Genomic DNA, 16,591 nt, shown 5'->3' on the forward strand with positions numbered 1-16,591 from the left:
CCATCAGTGAGGAGACCGCCGCGAAGCTTTGGTGGGAATTGCATCCCTATGCTGCTTCCCACGAATGCAGGAGACGCATGGCTGCTGGCTCACCACTATGTCCGGCAATCCTCGAACAAGCTGTCCACGTGACGCCCTCCGAAGATAATCATAGTTGAGGTGACCAAACCGAGCATGCCATAGCTCGGACTGTGTCTGAGAGGTAAGAAGAGTAGGGAGTGTGGTAGAAGACGTCAATTTGTAGATGCCGTTCTCCTCATATCTGGATGAGAAAACCTTCCGTGATCCACGATCAAGGACTCGTACCGAATCACTGTCAAACTCCACCAAAAGTCCAAGTGAACAAATCTTATGAACCGAAAGTAGATGATACCCTAAGCTTGGCACATGCAAGACCTCTGAGGTATGAGTACCACCCACGTCCATCTGGAATAAGCTGCATCTCACCCCGTCCTGCAATAGACACCGAAGAGCTATCTCCGATGAGAATCTGCCCACGCGAAGGTCGCAATTGGGCAACACCACTGATGAAGAAGTCATGTGCCGGGAGGCACCATTGTCTACGATCCACTCTCGAGCTTGGGAGGCTGTCATCGCAGCATCAGAAGCCTTCGGTGTAGAGTCCTCAATGACTGCTAGATGAAGAAATGCAGCTGATGAGGGTGCAGCCACCGCTCCAGAATCCTTGGAGTCCTTGTTGGTGTCCTTCTTATCTTTGTCGGAGCAATCCTTCTTCCAATGGCCGGTGGCATGTGGATTCTTTTTCCTTGTCCTTCTTTGACTTGTTGTCCTGCTTCTTCTTCTTTTGGTCCTTCCCCTTCTTCTGAGAGGCTTGACTTGTCAAAGCTTCCGTCTTGGAAGCATGCTGTCCCTTCAGTTGTTCCTCTTGGTCCAAGACCATAGGAACCAGCTCTTCCCACCGAAGAGTAGACTCACGCCCCGAAGCAATAAGGGCGGAGTAGAAAGCACCGAATCGTGGCGGCAACTAGGACAAGAGTGTGATCGCCATGTCTTCGGAGGAAATCGGCTTCCCCGCATTCTGAACCTGCATTTGAAGCTGTCTAAGCTTGTTGATGTGCTCCCGCAACGAAAAAGACTTATTCACGGACAAGGTCCGCATCTACACCTCCAAAGAAACCCTCTTCATAAGGGTCATCCGGTTATACATCTGGTCAAGCTCCAACCATATCTCCCAAGCCACCATCAAGTGCTCGATGTGGGCTATCACGGCTGTAGAACAAGACAGACAAAGAAAAGAACGAATCCGGGCATTCAGTTTGTCCCAGTGAAACTGGCCCTTGGCCAACTCCGCACGAGCATCGGAAGAGAGTTTGGACTCATCTCTTACCGAGGGCCGGTCGATCTCCTGTACAAGCTCCGCCAAATTGTAAGACTCAAGGATGGCCAACATCATCACGCGCCAGATACGGTAATTGTCACCATCGAGCTTTTGATCTGCGGGAAGAGCCAGTAAGACAAGCACCTTCCGATCCATGATCGTCTGGAACTCCAAGTCAGTCTCTGTAGACATCTTCACCCGTAATGCCTGCACAAACGCAAAAGCAGCCCCCTCTAACTGTGAAAACGTAGCCTGCTAAGGCTCTTTCTTCCGCGTCCTGAACATTCTTCACCTGCCGGAGGCGATGAAAAAGTAAAACTTGCACTTGAAAGCTGAAAACACAACCTTCCTCCTCTTCAAACAACAGCAAATCCACCAACTGGACTCCTTTTCCGCGCGCCCATGCTCGCTTCAGCCTTGTTCCGATGCGCAGCCCTCCCACTCGCCCTCAAACGCTAGAAATGCAGACTTGTGTCGCGATGGAATCTCCTCTTCAGGCAAGTTCTTCACTCAATCAATCAGCCCTTCTTCACTGCTCTGATACCATGTCAGAGTGCAGCGATGCGGAAGCGTGGGACCAAGACTGAGAGAGAGAGTGAACACAGAGAGGAGAGAGAGAGAGAGAGAGAGAGAGAGAGACAGTGGAAGATGAAGATCTGTTGTATAAGGTGTACTGTATACAAAGATATGCAGATATATACATGGGCGCAGTGCATTGGACTGCGTGTCTCCACCTCGACGATGCAACTTGTTGTCCACTCGAAGTACGCTGCAGTCTGCACGAATCTCCAACCTGAAATCTGCAAACAGAAGTGTGGAACAATGTGCAGAATGTCGGCTATAAATAGCCAAAAATAATGCGACCAATTATGACAGGTCGGCTGCATTAAATGCATCCGACTGGTACAATCCGACCAAACTGCCACGTGGCAGCTGACGTGGCATGGCCAGAGGATGACAATCGCTAACACCCTTCACCCACAGTTTGCATTTTTTGCGTTTCTGCATTTTGCGTTTAGGGTTTGCAGCCCCAAAAAAGGGCACCATCCTAGACCGACTATGCATATTTATAGGCCACTCTCTCATTCATTCCTTACGATTGATTCATTCAGTCCGTCACCTCTTCTCTCCAACCTCTCCACTGCTCTCACACCCCTTCAGAAGGACATTGTGGTTCGTGATTCGTGGCTATCTTCATCATCTTCCTTGTGCTATGGCAACCTTGTTCCCTTGTATCACATTCACTCCATGATTCAGAACTTCATCATTCCATTAATCAAAGTTTCTTCTCTCTTCTCTTCTCTTCTCCATGTTTGCCAAGTTCAATCCATGTTCCTCCCTAGAAACCCTACTATCTCGCTGATACGTCATCTTTCGACATGGTATCAGAGCTAGATCTGCTCAAACAGCGGCAAAGATCCTCCACTCTAGTGAAGGCAAAGACCGGTAGTGGGTTCGGAATCCACTTCTCTTCTTCTTCCGCTGCATCAAAATCTCGTTTTTGCAGGTTTCAAGTGATTTTCAGCTTACTGCCCACACCCCTTTCACGGAGGACATCGCAGTCTCAACTGTCCCTTGCTGTCATCTATAGTCTGGCACCTGTTTCCAGCCTTCCACCAACAATTTGCAGCTGTTTACAGCAAAGCAATTGTTTTTTATCACTCTCCATTCCAAAAACAATCTCATTTTTGCAGATTTCAGGTATTTCAGCTTGCTGCCCACACCCCGTACGCAAAGGACATTGCAGTCCAAGCTAGTCATTGCTGTCTAAAACAGGCCGGCGCCTATTTCCAGCCTATCACGCACTGTTCAAAGCTGATTTCAGCATATTGACTGCTGCTGCTGTTTTTTCCTACGTTTTTTAGTCTTTCTCTCTCCTCACCTGCATTTTTAGTATTTCTCTCTCCTCACCTACGTTTTTCTACTAGTTGCAACCTCTTACTGCTAGTTGCATCCTCCTCCCACTGGCAGCTCACTTCCAGCCCTTCCACTGCCCTCCTAGCCCTTGAGGCGGACATTGCAGTTTATGGTTCGTAGTTGACCTCTTTTTTCTTCAACTAGGCACACTGGTATCCATGGCTTCTTTACCAACACATGACCAAACTACTGGGTGCTCCTACTGTGGCATCACCGGGCACACCACTGATGCTTGCCGACCTTGACCTTTGCTCCCCACCCCCCCGGAGTATATGCGTCTTCCACCAGACACTCCTTGTGCCACCTCTCCTTTCTAGGCCATAGAGATCGTTCAGTATCGGCTATCAGAGTACTATGCTCAAGACAATAAGACGCATCCGATGTGCACTAAGTCCTTTCAAGCACATGGAGAATCGATTGGTGCTACGGCCTCCTAGAGATCATCGCAATGCCAGTGGCAGTCTTCTCCCACTTATTTTCAGGCATAGTGGCTTCCACGACCTACGGATCTACAGTCTGCTCCATCAAGAGACAGTGATTGTTTAATACCGTCTCCTCATTAGTCCGCTCCTTTAAGAGACAGTGGGTACTCAACTCCTTCCTCTTCTTTGGCTACCCAGTCCGCTCCACTCTGAGAGACAGTGACTATTGCCCACCTCTTGCTCATTATAAGCCCCACCCTTCCCCACCCTCGACTACTCAAGTTCGAGAGGCTACCTCTGGGAGCTCTTCGGTACCCCCAGAAACCTTCTTTGGCATGACTGGCGGCACTTCCTTCGTCATCAGACATTCAAAGGGGGATGTTATTTCTTTGCCCTCAAAGGGGGCATCTACTTCTTCGACTTCAGCGGGGGCCCCTCCACCTCCCACCTCAAAGGAGGAACCTACTCCACATGAAGTTCTTCACCCATCCTCTACTTTCTTGGGGTGGTTGTCTTCGACCAGTCATCTCTTCAACTGATACCCAGGATCTTCATGTACCACCTAGATCGGGACCTTGGAGGTTCAACAGCCGCGACTTGGTGACGAGGCCTTCGTATTCCTTCCAGCATGGATGCACGGAGCTAGTGGCTTCTCTCCTGAGGTTGAGTTTCACGTTCTTCAGTTCACTATGTCTACTATTCTTTACTACAGGTTCCCTTTCCGGTGGAAATCTTGGATCTAAGGGATCCTCTACATCTTATTCCTCCTCTTCTGTTCTTGCCTTGGTCACTTGGTCAGTATGAAGCCACCTCCCGAGATTGAGTACGGGTATATCCTTATGGTTCTCGGCACCACACAAAGTCCGACATTCCTCCTATGCATTGCATGTTTTCATCATCTTTATACTAGGGCGCTTAGGCAAGTGAACAATTTTCCCACGAGGAACATTGTTCAAGTGGCACCTGCAGCATGAGCATTCTTCCGCATGTAGCATTGCATCTCCACCTCACTCTTCTCTTGTTCCCCTTTTTGGGCCTAAGAGGGGGTGTTGAGAAACCCTTCATCCACAGTTTACATTTTTGCGTTTAGGGTTTGCAGTCCCAAAAAGGGGCGCCATCCTAGACTGACTGTGCCTATTTATAGACCACATTCTCATTCATTCCTTACGGCTGATTCATTCAGTCTGTCACCTCTTCTCTCTAGCCTCTCCACTACCCTCACACCCCTTCAGAAGAACATTGTGGTTCGTGATCCGTGGCTGTCTTCATCATCTTCCTTGTGCTATGGCACCCTTGTTCCCTTGTATCACATTCACTCCATGATTCGGAACTTCATCATTCCATTCATCAGAGTTTCTTCTCTCTTCTCTTCTCTTCTCTTCTCCATGTTTGCCGAGTTCACTCCATGTTCCTCCCCGCAAACCATACTGTCTCGCTGGTACATCATCTTTTGGCATACTTTTATGTGTTCTGAACTAACTGGTTGAAACCACCAGAGTTAGGACATACCTTGCTTACCAGTGACTTGGTCAACATTTCATCAAGCTCAAACCGGTAACCATAATGGTTAGTGGGGCCACTCTATCACAGAGCCAATGCTTTCCAGTTGATCAAAAAGGGCTAGGGGGTTAGCTAGCCCCGACTAAGACCACCGAACGTGCCTAACTTGAGAACCCTTAGGTGCAATGACTGTGGACAATGTGCAACTCGCTATGTCTTTGTGTGACTTCTCTCTCCATTTCCATTCTCTTTGCTTTTCTTGTTTGTTTTGCACTTTCTTGCCTTTTGTTGCCTAAAGGTTACATAGTCATGACAGAAGTTAGTATTTGTCATCGGAGTGATGCGGAGAAGGAGGCTTAATAAATTTGTTAAGAAATTGGCAGCTTTGGAGATACCCTTTGAGGTTGATAAACATATAGCCCAAATATCTCAATTGATGGCATTACAATTAGCTGATAGAGAAAGCAAAGATAAGTCTAAAGCTAGACAACCATTTTATCCCATGAATATGCATTCACAACAAGGTATTAAAGAAAGATATTACTTTAAATGATATGGATGAGCCTTCTCAAAGAAATGAGAAACCAATTGCAAGCACTCATGCTACAAATTCCTAAGCAATAAGAACTCAACTAGTTGTGGATAGATTTCAACCTACATTTCAAAGGAATTTCTCTAATAACTTGGGTCATAGTGGAGGTTATTTGGGTCAACATTTTAATGCATAGAAAGCTTCTAATGGATAGTAAGCCTCTAATGAAAGAGAACTCTAGGACAGTATTATTTTGACCAAATAAAATGGACATTCTAATTCTGCATTAGACCTAAAAGAGTGGATGTCAAAATTACTCCCCATTTAGAAGTATTTATGTATATATGGTGGATAGACGTAAAGAGGAAAAATTAGTAAATGCATGGATGGGAAGATTTCAAAGCTTAAATGACCCAAGTATTTGTCTCACTTGTAGGGAAAGAGAAGCTGGCTAGGAGATGGTATTAGCTTGACCAAATGAGCTTATCAATGAGGGAGTGCACCAACTAATTCTTGAATCTAACCATGTATATAGAGAGTGTCAATGATGATGCAAAATTGCATGAGTACATTTATCGCCTAGGACCTAGTTTAAATGTGATGGCACAAAGGCCCTCCATCTCTTTTAAGAAATTGATTTGAGGTGGCTGATATGTATACTCACAACTATGACTTGGATTCATACCAGATGGATGTCAAGACGGCTTTCTTACATGGGGACTTGCATGATGAGATTTATATGGAGCAGCCTACGGGCTTTGCATCCAAAAAGTGACAATCTACAAGGGTAGGTTTTGTGCCCTTAGATTGAACAAACTTTACAAGGATAGGCTCTCTCCTCTTCCATAGATGGTGGTAACTCTGAGCCACTGTTTAACAGGCATAACTAATAAACATTTTCTTTCTCCTCTTTGGCTCTTGGTCAATTAGCTCAAAAGCAGCTTTGTTGACTGAACGATGAACAAAAGCTGATGATGTAGGTAACTCTGCCTAATTCTAAGATGGATGCAGAAAGCAGAGAAATTTTTGAAACTTAACTTTGCAAAGACAAAGCAATTCCATGGCATATGACATATGCAGAAGAAACAGATAGAACTCTTAAATACTCTCTAGTATTTGCAAGGACTAAGCAATCAAAAGTCTGCTTAGATTTACACCTGCAAATTTGAAAGGAATCAGTTCAGGTGAGCATAGTGAATGTCTGGAAACACTTGATATAGAAGAAAACGGATTTTTACAAGGGACACTTTCTGGTGCTGACATTGTTGATGTCTAATGACTAGCATACAAAAATAAGAATTTACAGAACAGGAGTTGAGGCTTACATTACTAAAGCAACTTTTTGCTTTCAAGGTGATAAAATCAACTCAGTAACAATGGTTGCAGAAATGCTTGTGTTTGCAAACATGACAGCAGCTTTCACAACTAAATGCAACGGGAGATCTTACCAAGCCAGGTTGAGGAGTGCTAACAGGCTTGTACCCCAATCTTTTCTTCTGCTGAAAATCAAATTGTGGTATGTTGACAATGTTCCCATGCAGCAAATCCTTCCAGTGCAGCAAACATAATAATCAGTATATGCTCTCATGTTACTTCAGAACAAAACCAGATTCATAGCTCATAAATGTGGAGAAAAAGCACCTCAAGATTACTAATCAAAAGAGAGAAATCTGTACTGTCAAGATCATTGCTGTCATCCACAGCAAGTGAAGCATCGTGATAGTGTTCCATGGCTATGACGACACCATTGAAGACAGAAGCAAGTCTAGCAGCTAAACTGCAGACATTGCATAAAACTTGAGTTATGAACTGATAAATGAGGCATGGGTTTTATGGCCTGAACTTTGCAACACCTGTCACCTGGACTTTCCAGAACCACTTGGTCCACCAATTCCTACAATAACAGAAGTACTCTTTTTCTGCCGGAGCTCTTGCACAGCTCGAACCAACAAGTGATATCCTTGATCAAATGACTGGATAAAAGTACCAAACAGAACGTGTAAAGAGCATTAGTTCCAATCATAGAAGGCAATTTCAGATTAGTTAACTCTCCTATAATGAATTTCTATTAACGTAGAAAAATCCACATGAACGCTGTAACTCCCGTCAAGAGAAGAAAACTCTTAACAGGTACTTTCAAACTCTCCATTCTTCGCTGCAAGTTTGAATTGCCTGTCCACTGTCTTTGAATAACCTGCTGGTCTCCACAGCAAACAGTATCAAGCTTTTCCTTAATGAAAGTACTCTGATTGACCATTCCATTCTCATACTCTTCAGATGTAGAGTCTCAACTCATGGCAGCGGTTGTTATGGAAGTCGTATCATCTGTACCTAGTGCTATACCCCGAATGCAGTGATCTCCGATGCTAAAGCTCAGCTTTCAATTGATAGAAGTGTTCGGCCACGTAGCTAAAGCCTTCCATTTCGTTGCATTGTCGCATGTTAGCAAAATGATTGGAGTGTCTAACTTGGTTACTCAGAAACTAAAGCCTTTCACAGTAAACGGCCAGAAATCAACACCACCTAAAAGGTCGCTGATCTCGTTGATGTATACGACAAATGTAAAAACGGAGGAGATTGATCGCCTTTACCGCACGCAGAGGGAGCAAATGAAGAACGTTTGGCGATGCGTTTTCAAAGTGCTGCTGCCAGAACGCGTCGACGGTGTGCTGTTGTGTAACCTGATCGAGAATAGTGTTGTCCATAAGCCTGCAGTTAGTGCCTGCAAAAGGATATGGAGAAGAAGCTGCCAAAATCCGAAACCCTGTGTAGCTTCTTCAACACTCAAGCATCCTCGCTCCTACACAAAGTATGGAGAGCATAAGCGGACCGTTCCTAACAGACAGAAACCTACGATATGAAGAGCCCTTTTCCAGTGTGGCACACTCTGTAAGCTGCCAAGTCAGCGGTGGTTTCTTAGAGGGGCTTAGCTCCACGTCAGTTCTAATTAGCATCCTTTCTCGCTCACAGTTATATGAGTTCAGCTCTATAGTCCACGGCTAGGCACTCGTCAGTGAGAATGACCAGTGTTTCACATCAGTTTAAGGTCAGTGATTCGCTGGTATTACTAACAATTAGAGCATTTCACATCTTAAGACGATTTGTACCAATGTCACAAACAATTAGAACACTTCGCCTCTTAATTAATGTTTCATTCATAAAAATATTGGATTCTTTTTTTTTGGATTCTCTCTCTCTCTCTCTCTCTCTCTCTCTCTCTCTCTCTCTTGGGGCACTTGATTAGATTGAAGTTAATAGCTGTAAAAAGAGTACTCTAGTGCTACCCTAGCACTCGAGTCAAAATTGCACTCAAGTGCAATTAGAGTGCTTACTTTCTTTACACATGAGTCACAAAAAATCGACAATAAAACATTACTAAAAATGAAATCCACTTAAGTAAAGAAAAGCAAAGTAAGACCATATGTGCCACCATCATAGCCCTAGCCTAGGTACTATCTCACTTATCTTGGTTGATTTGGCTGACATGGTTTTGATATTACGGGAAGGTATGAATTAGGGCTTGTTTTTTTTTTAATATTGCACCATCATCCATGCCAATGTTGGGATTTCTGGTGAATTAAGGTAGAGACTTTAACTCCAATACTTGTGGTTTGGAGTCTATGGTGCATTGCTATTGCACAATCCTACATAAAGCATCAAACACATGGTGGGTGGAAGACAAAAAGCACTTGAGCACTCAAAAGCACTAAGTGCCACCCACCAACCAGATCGTAAGTGGCCACCAACTCAACTATTGACCCACCAAATCAATCACCATCACATGCTCGGTTGCTACTCCTCCACCATCAGCTCGATAGTAGCTAATAATCAATTGCCACCCTACACATGCACTTGCACACAACACAAAGCATTAAGATATTATTGCCACCTAGGCACTTGGTGCCAATCAATTGATACATCCACATAAACTTGGATTGCCATATGCCATCTCACCACCCTCGGTGTCATTGATGCAACTACCAAGTCACACACTCAATTGCTTTTGATAGCCAACAACTTGAGTAGTGCACACCTAGTTGCAAGTGACTTGAATTGCCAGTCTAATTTAGAAGAATTGTCCTTTTTTGCCAAATCAATAGCCAAGTCAATTAGAGTTCGATAGACCAATAAATATTTTATACAAGTAGGTAAATTAAGTTTTGTGGCATAGATCTACACGTGGGTCTAAGCAACCTCCTTTGAAGTGTTCTAGATTTCATCCTACGTAGCATAGTTTAACTAGTGGGTTGAGTTTGTAAGGACATCAATAGCTTTGGGCTTAGGATCTAGTATCTTAACCGCACTACTTTTTGCTATTATATCTTTGTTTGTTCAAGTTTTATGTACATGACTTTGCTTTTTGATGATGAACATTTAGTTTGTGTGGTGGTAGAAGCAAAGGAAATATTTGTTTTAGTGTTAGTCAACCTTGGAATAAACTAGTCAAAGAAGTTGGAATGGTATTGAAGTGGAGCATAGTCATCAAGTAGTGGTGGTACTACTATGAGCCATAAAAATACATATGTAATAACACCAAGTACAATATTCTCTTAGCCTATTATGCTTAGAACATGGAGCTCTTCCTATGCGAGGAATTCATCCAATAGAGGGTGGCCTTGGATTGATTCAAGGACGCCCTCTAGTTGGAATGGTATTGAAGTGGAGCATAGGCATCAAGGAGTGGTGGTACTACTGTGAGCAATAAAAATACATATGTGATAACAACAAGTACAATATTCTCTTAGCCTATTATGCTTACAACATGGAGCTCTTCCTATGCGAGGAATTCATCCAATAGAGGGTGGCCTTGGATTGATTCTAGTTTAAAATTTCAAACAATTGCAAGTGCTCTCAAAGAAGTAGGAGCTACATATATAGGATCATGTATTGAAGTCTAGAGTGTCTTTCTTTGCTCAGCTCGATTGTCATTAATCGACAACCAATTCTAGCCCCACTAAATAACAACTAGATTACCATTCCTCTTCAAGCACACTTTGTTCTTCTCCCTTTCATGCCAATGCTTCAAATTTCTCTTTGTTGGTGTCAAATGGCTAGTATAGAATGAGGGAAACAAGAAAAGTTCATTTTGCTTAGCTTTGGACACGAGCTTCATTATGTCTACTATGAATATTGGGTAACACAAGCAAATGGATTCTTGCTCTGCTCATGTCAATGATAATTCTAAGAGCTTCTTATGTTCTTCAATAAGGGCTCTAATGTCAATATGAACATATGCCCAAGCAAGGGATATTTGTGTGTCATCTAGTGCTCTTAGCTACCGATTGTTCTTCTTGTTGCCCCATCTCTTCTAACTTCTCACTTGAGAAATCATTTAACTGGCTCAGACTTCAAATGCTTTGGAGCTTTTGGTCAAGAATAACATGACTTGTAAATCATTAGATTCATTGTACTATCATTGCTAGATTTTGTGTCCTTTTCTGAGTCAAAAGCACGAGAGACATGTTCCTCGGTGAGAGTGATAGGTTTGGCCATAGAGGACTTTGACTATGTGGTTTCCACTTTAGATTTGGAAGTAGTAACTTTTGATTTAGTGGATTGGTCAATTGTGATAGTTAAATATGTTTGTGTACTTAGATCCTTGGACTTATTGGAAGTAGTCTCAATCGAATGTCCAATTGTGTTTGTGACAATGCTCTCAAAGGGAGGTCATTGATCTTTTAATGTTTTCTTATCTATCCCTTCAAGATCCTTTTTCTTGGATGTGCACTTGTTGTTGCATTAACCTTCTGCTATTAGATTTTTTGTTTTGGCTTAAGTGACAAAGGTTCTTTGGTTTTGGGAAACTACTTGGATGGGCCAAAATTTGCCTTGGTCTATTACTTGTCAACATTCAAGGCCTCTATTGCATCCATTCTTGAACTATCTTTACTAGTTTGAGTGGCATCACAAGGATGGGGCTACTTTGTATCTTTCTCTTTGGTTGTTGACTTCTCAAACACTATAGGTTTCTCTCATGAATTAACAACTTTGTCAAGCTGTTGTGCTCCCAAGATTGTATGCTTAGTTGTCTTTTCTTGGCACACGAAGCATGTTTTGGTCTCAACCACTAGCTTCTCAAATTCATAGTGTGCATCATTTGAGCTAGACCTTGATCCTACTACCCAATATTTTCCATATTGTGGGAACTTCCCATATATTCTCAAATTGGGAGCACATAGAACATGAGGGATATGCTTTCAATCTCTATGGTCAAGAGAATCTTGCATCTTCCTAGGAGAGAATATGGTAATACTATGTATGGTTTGATAATTACATTTGTCAAGATGAGTTTAGGTTGACCGATCCTAGTCCATGCATTATAAGTTAAGATGTTGTAATCTGAACCTTGTCCTATGAGAGTATTGAGCTTTCACTTGGCAATTAGCTTGACCCTACGATATGTTGCAGGTAGTAACTCTTTGTCTTCTAGGTTAATGCTTGTGGCTTTGACCTTTTGAATGCTAGGCATTGTAGATCTGGTTAGGGTGATACTGGGCACCTTGGTATTAGACAAGCATAATATATGTGAGTGATGCCACACCCAATGCATATTATGTTAGCATTTTGATATGTGTTGGCCTCCATTTGGTCTCCTAGCTATGGCCATAGCCCCTGTGGTGATAACTTGGCCATCTTGTGATGATTAGATAGTTAGATGGGAAAATAAGATAAGTTTGAGTGTTGCATTTTATGTTTTGAGTTTTGTACTGCTTTTACATTTTGAGTTTTTCTCTATCCCCTTTCTTCAAGACACACAATGAATCACCCATAACAAGCAAGGTGCATCTTCAATATCGACACACAAATTGTTCGAGCAAGAAAAGTTGCGCTTTGAGTTTTGTGTTTTGCGCTTTGAGTTTTGTGTTTTGCACTTTTGTGTTATTTTCACTTCAATGCACATCCAACCAAACAAGCATGCCAAGGCATGATGTATCTTCAATCCACAATAATATCATGTGGTATGTTTAAGCAAGAAGATTTTGAGTTTTGCATTTTGCATTTTGTGTTTTTATATTTTTTAATTATTTTTTTAAGTTTTATTGTGTTTTTTAGTTTGAATTTGGTTCCTTTCAATTCGGCCTTTCTAAATTGGTCACATGTATTTTGAAGTATACAAGTTGCAAGTATGGATGATTGATATCCCATCAATTCCATCCACACTCAAGAAGGCAAGTCTCCTATTTTGCTACATGGTAGGAGTCTAAGAATCTCAATGGTTGCCCTATTCTTTGTCCCAACAATAGAACCAAAATGCTAGGTTAAATACACAACTATTGGGACATTGGACAGACTTATATTCATTTAGTAGCTTTAATGCACTTTGGTGACAATCTCTCACCTTGTCTTCTCAATATTACACTCTAACCATGCATCCTTCTCTCCAACCCAAGAAAGTAAGAACACAAGACTAGCTTCAAGGTGCATTGAAATCACCAATTTACGTTCTTGCATTTGCATTCCAAAAGCTTGAAGGCTCGAAGATGGTTCCATGACCCAAGCACAATGCAATCGCTCCTTTGCATCCACCACCAAGTACTCCCACAATGAGAGAAGAAGATGGAGAAGAACGAGAGAAAGAAGATGGAAAAGAGCTTCATCATGCCTGGCCCTTCACTCTCGCTCATAATCTCACAATATCACTTGCAACTGCAAACTCACCCTCTGTACCATGAATGGGAAGAAAAAGAACAAAAGCAAGAAGAAGATGTAGAGCTTCACTTTTCTACAATTGCAAAATGAGCATAATCCAGCATTTTAAAAATCCTCCAAGATTATGGATTTATCAAAATCTATGTGTAATCTAAAGGTGAACAAGCTAAAATGGGTAAAAGTTTAAACCTTGTAGAAAGTTTAGATAGGTGTGAGGGGATGCTTTTGAAGCTTTTGGTAGGCCATAGGATGTGATTTTTCCAAGAAAGCTACGAGTTTGTTTAGAATGGGGTTGTTTTGCTTCAAAACATCGTAAATTAGTAGGTGATTGGATTTTGAGACTCGTTTGATACTTCTTGCAAGCTATGGACCAAGAAAAATTTAATCTCTTCTTTGCTTTGTTTTTTATATAAACAAGCAAGTCCTTACTTGGGCTCACAAATAGGCCATGTGCTCAAGCCTCTTGCTTAAGCCTTGCACATTTGATGAAGCATGCCCCCTACTTCCAAATGACTAGCTACCCCTTGCTTAAGCAAGCCTATGCTTGCATATATCAAAACCATGTATTGAAACCTCTTTCCAAGCATCCAAATCCATACTATTCTACTTCAATTCCAGCCACTTATGGTTGCCCAAATGCAACCAAATCAGATAATGAAAGCCCTTAAATCAAGCCTTAATGGCTTCTCAAGCCAGAATGCCTATTTGGCTTAAATATAGAGCTCAATAATGGCCAAGGCACCTCTATCAATATGTGGAAAACAAGCACCAATATCGAAGAAGAAGCTCAAGTCCTCGATCTTTGACAAACCTCCACTCCTCATGCTTATTGTTCCAAGCACGTAGTTCAGGGTTCATGGGTTGAGTCACTTAGATGAGTGTGTTGGTTGAGTTTTGCTTGTTATTCCAATAGCTCCAAGCATGTAGTTTAGGGTTCATGGGTTGAGTCACTTAGATGAGTGTGTTGGCTGAGTTTTGCTTGTTATTCCAATTGCTTATACCGAGTTTTTTCCATGAGTGTAAAGGCTTTGATATTGGAATCTAAGGCTTATTCCTAAGGGTTTCATGTTTATAATGCCTTGGGAAGTAATGCTTATTGACTCTATTTCAATTAGTCTAATGGTCCCTCCCTGCAAGGTCTCTTATTCCAATTGTGATTGATGATACAAACATAATAAGATCCAAGTCCTTGAACGTCATTTTTTGTTTGTGACCCTTAATCGAGTGTCATAGCACCAAATTACCTCTCTTGAAGTTTTCCTATTCCATGTGATTATTGAACAAAGGCCTTTCATCTAGCCCTCAGCAAAATCAAGGCATGGGTCAACAAGATATGCACCTCTATTAAACATTATAATTCTATAAGGGTGTTGGTCATGACCTTCATTCCTTTTCACTACTCTTACACGCTCAAAATAAGAACTCCATAGGTTTATTGGTTTCCTATTGTTGTTTGAAACTCAAAATCAGAACTTCACAACCATAATGGCATGTGCCATATGCAAGTCTCAATGGATAAGCCTATAACATTGCCATGAGCTTATTCTCCTAGTCCATCTAAGATGTGGGGATGGTTTTTGCGTGAGGACATTTATCAATGTTTTGTTGACTTTTCTTAGTTGGTAACTTAAAGATAGTAAGAAGTAAACTTTCCCTGAATGACTAAGAACATGAACAGCAAGGGCTTAATGACTTGATTCATAAAATGTATTGCTAAAATCTACCCACTTGGAACACTAGGGAGTGGCATGTAGTAGTCACTCAGTTGCATGTTGTGAGTGACACTATTCAAATCCCATGATGGAAGGGGTAGGCTTAGTCAGTTAGATTACTTTTGGTTATATCTCAAAGGCAAAGCACCAAGCTTGACCCACAAGAAGACTTGGGTACCTAATGCCTCGATTATGATCACCTAAAAGTAGTCTAACATTGAGCTAAGAGCCACTTTTGTGATTAGTAAAAGCTTGAAGCGGAGCAAACACCACACTTGATTTAATGAGAGTGAGAAATTGGGAGGAGTAGAACATCAATCTTTCTATCCATAACACATAGTCTCACCCTAGCCCCTACGTTGATGTTTTGGTAGCTTTAAGTCTTGGACTCTAGGATGGTCATCATTGTTTAGCTCTAGTCCTAACACTATTAAGAAACTACTCCATTAGTCAAGTCCACCTATCCGTAGGACATTCTCATTGGGAGGAAGCATCCATTACCTTTCCACATACTTGAGGCATTCTTCAATTATCTAATTAACTACCATAGTTGATTGAGACATTCAAAATTAACTTCCTTAATTAATCCATAAGCATATGTTTCCTCATGTAAATTAATGTATTGACAAAAAGAAAATCCTTTCAAAAATAGTTGCTTATCCCCCAATCAATAGGAGATATATTATTCTTGGCCATTAGCTAGTAATCATATCCTATCCACCGTAAACTAGATACAAAATCCACCCAAAGACTAGGGCAAAAACCACCCCAAAAATGGGCACCTACCAAACATATTCCCAAACTAGTATGGGAATATTCCATACCACTCGTGGCTCGCAAAGCACTGTGTTTCCATTGTAGACATTGTGATAGTCTCCCCTAGCAGCTCACTAGCCATCATGATTCTTAGGAAAAGTACAATCCCAATTCTAGGACTTGAGAACAAAACTAGTTATTGGTGGCAAAACTCAACGAGGTGCTTGGAGATGGCTATCATTACTTCTTGTATCATTTGTATGGACTAAGTCCAATAATTACTTTTGGAAACCACAATCATGACAAGAAGAATTTACTTAAAGTATTGCCTTTTAGGAAGTCATATTGTGCGAATAGCCATTTGCAAAATAATTCATTCAAACTAGTTGCATTTATAGCAACAATAAAGGGGAAATTCAATAATATATCTTATTCAAGTTGGGCTAACAAGATTTTTCAAGGTTCCCATTTTTCTCATTCGATTTACATGGGATTTCTAAATCAAGCATTTATTCACATGTTTAAGTACTTCAATTTACAATAGTTTCAATATTTAGATGTACTACTTAGAGAAAATAATTTATCTAAAAAAGTCACATGGAAATAACTGGACAAGACAATTTATCTAGAAAAGTCAATAAAATTGGCATTATCTAGACTCAAGTTGCATATCAATTTAGCAAGTCTAGGTTGGCTCTTTTTGACATGTTTCAAAATTGCAATTTTGTATTTTATATCCTTCAATCTTTAATCCATTCCAATT

At 41.6% G+C, this 16,591-nt stretch overlaps 1 protein-coding gene across 4 annotated transcripts in view; it reads right to left on the reverse strand.

The window, feature by feature from the left end:
- LOC148019537 (P-loop containing nucleoside triphosphate hydrolases superfamily protein) overlaps positions 1–8,735 on the reverse strand; it is a 186,393-nt gene extending 177,658 nt beyond the window's left edge. For 2 of the 4 annotated variants that reach the window (XM_087701033.1, XM_087701032.1), the window contains exons 1-4: positions 8,302–8,735; positions 7,571–7,683; positions 7,352–7,487; positions 7,159–7,257 (exon numbers count right to left, since the gene is read on the reverse strand). In XM_087701033.1, the coding sequence (XP_087557159.1) occupies positions 7,159–7,257; positions 7,352–7,487; positions 7,571–7,683; positions 8,302–8,415 (462 nt within the window). In that variant the 5' untranslated portion in view covers positions 8,416–8,735. The remainder of the gene's footprint in view (positions 1–7,158; positions 7,258–7,351; positions 7,488–7,570; positions 7,684–8,301) is intronic. The other 2 variants (XM_087701031.1, XM_087701030.1) reach the window with 2 other exon arrangements.
- Positions 8,736–16,591: the final 7,856 nt, after the last annotated feature.

This window comes from Lygodium microphyllum, chromosome 19 (assembly GCF_053477565.2).
Source record: "Lygodium microphyllum isolate KBCC chromosome 19, Lygodium_microphyllum_v1.1.10, whole genome shotgun sequence".
NCBI lineage: Eukaryota > Viridiplantae > Streptophyta > Polypodiopsida > Schizaeales > Lygodiaceae > Lygodium > Lygodium microphyllum.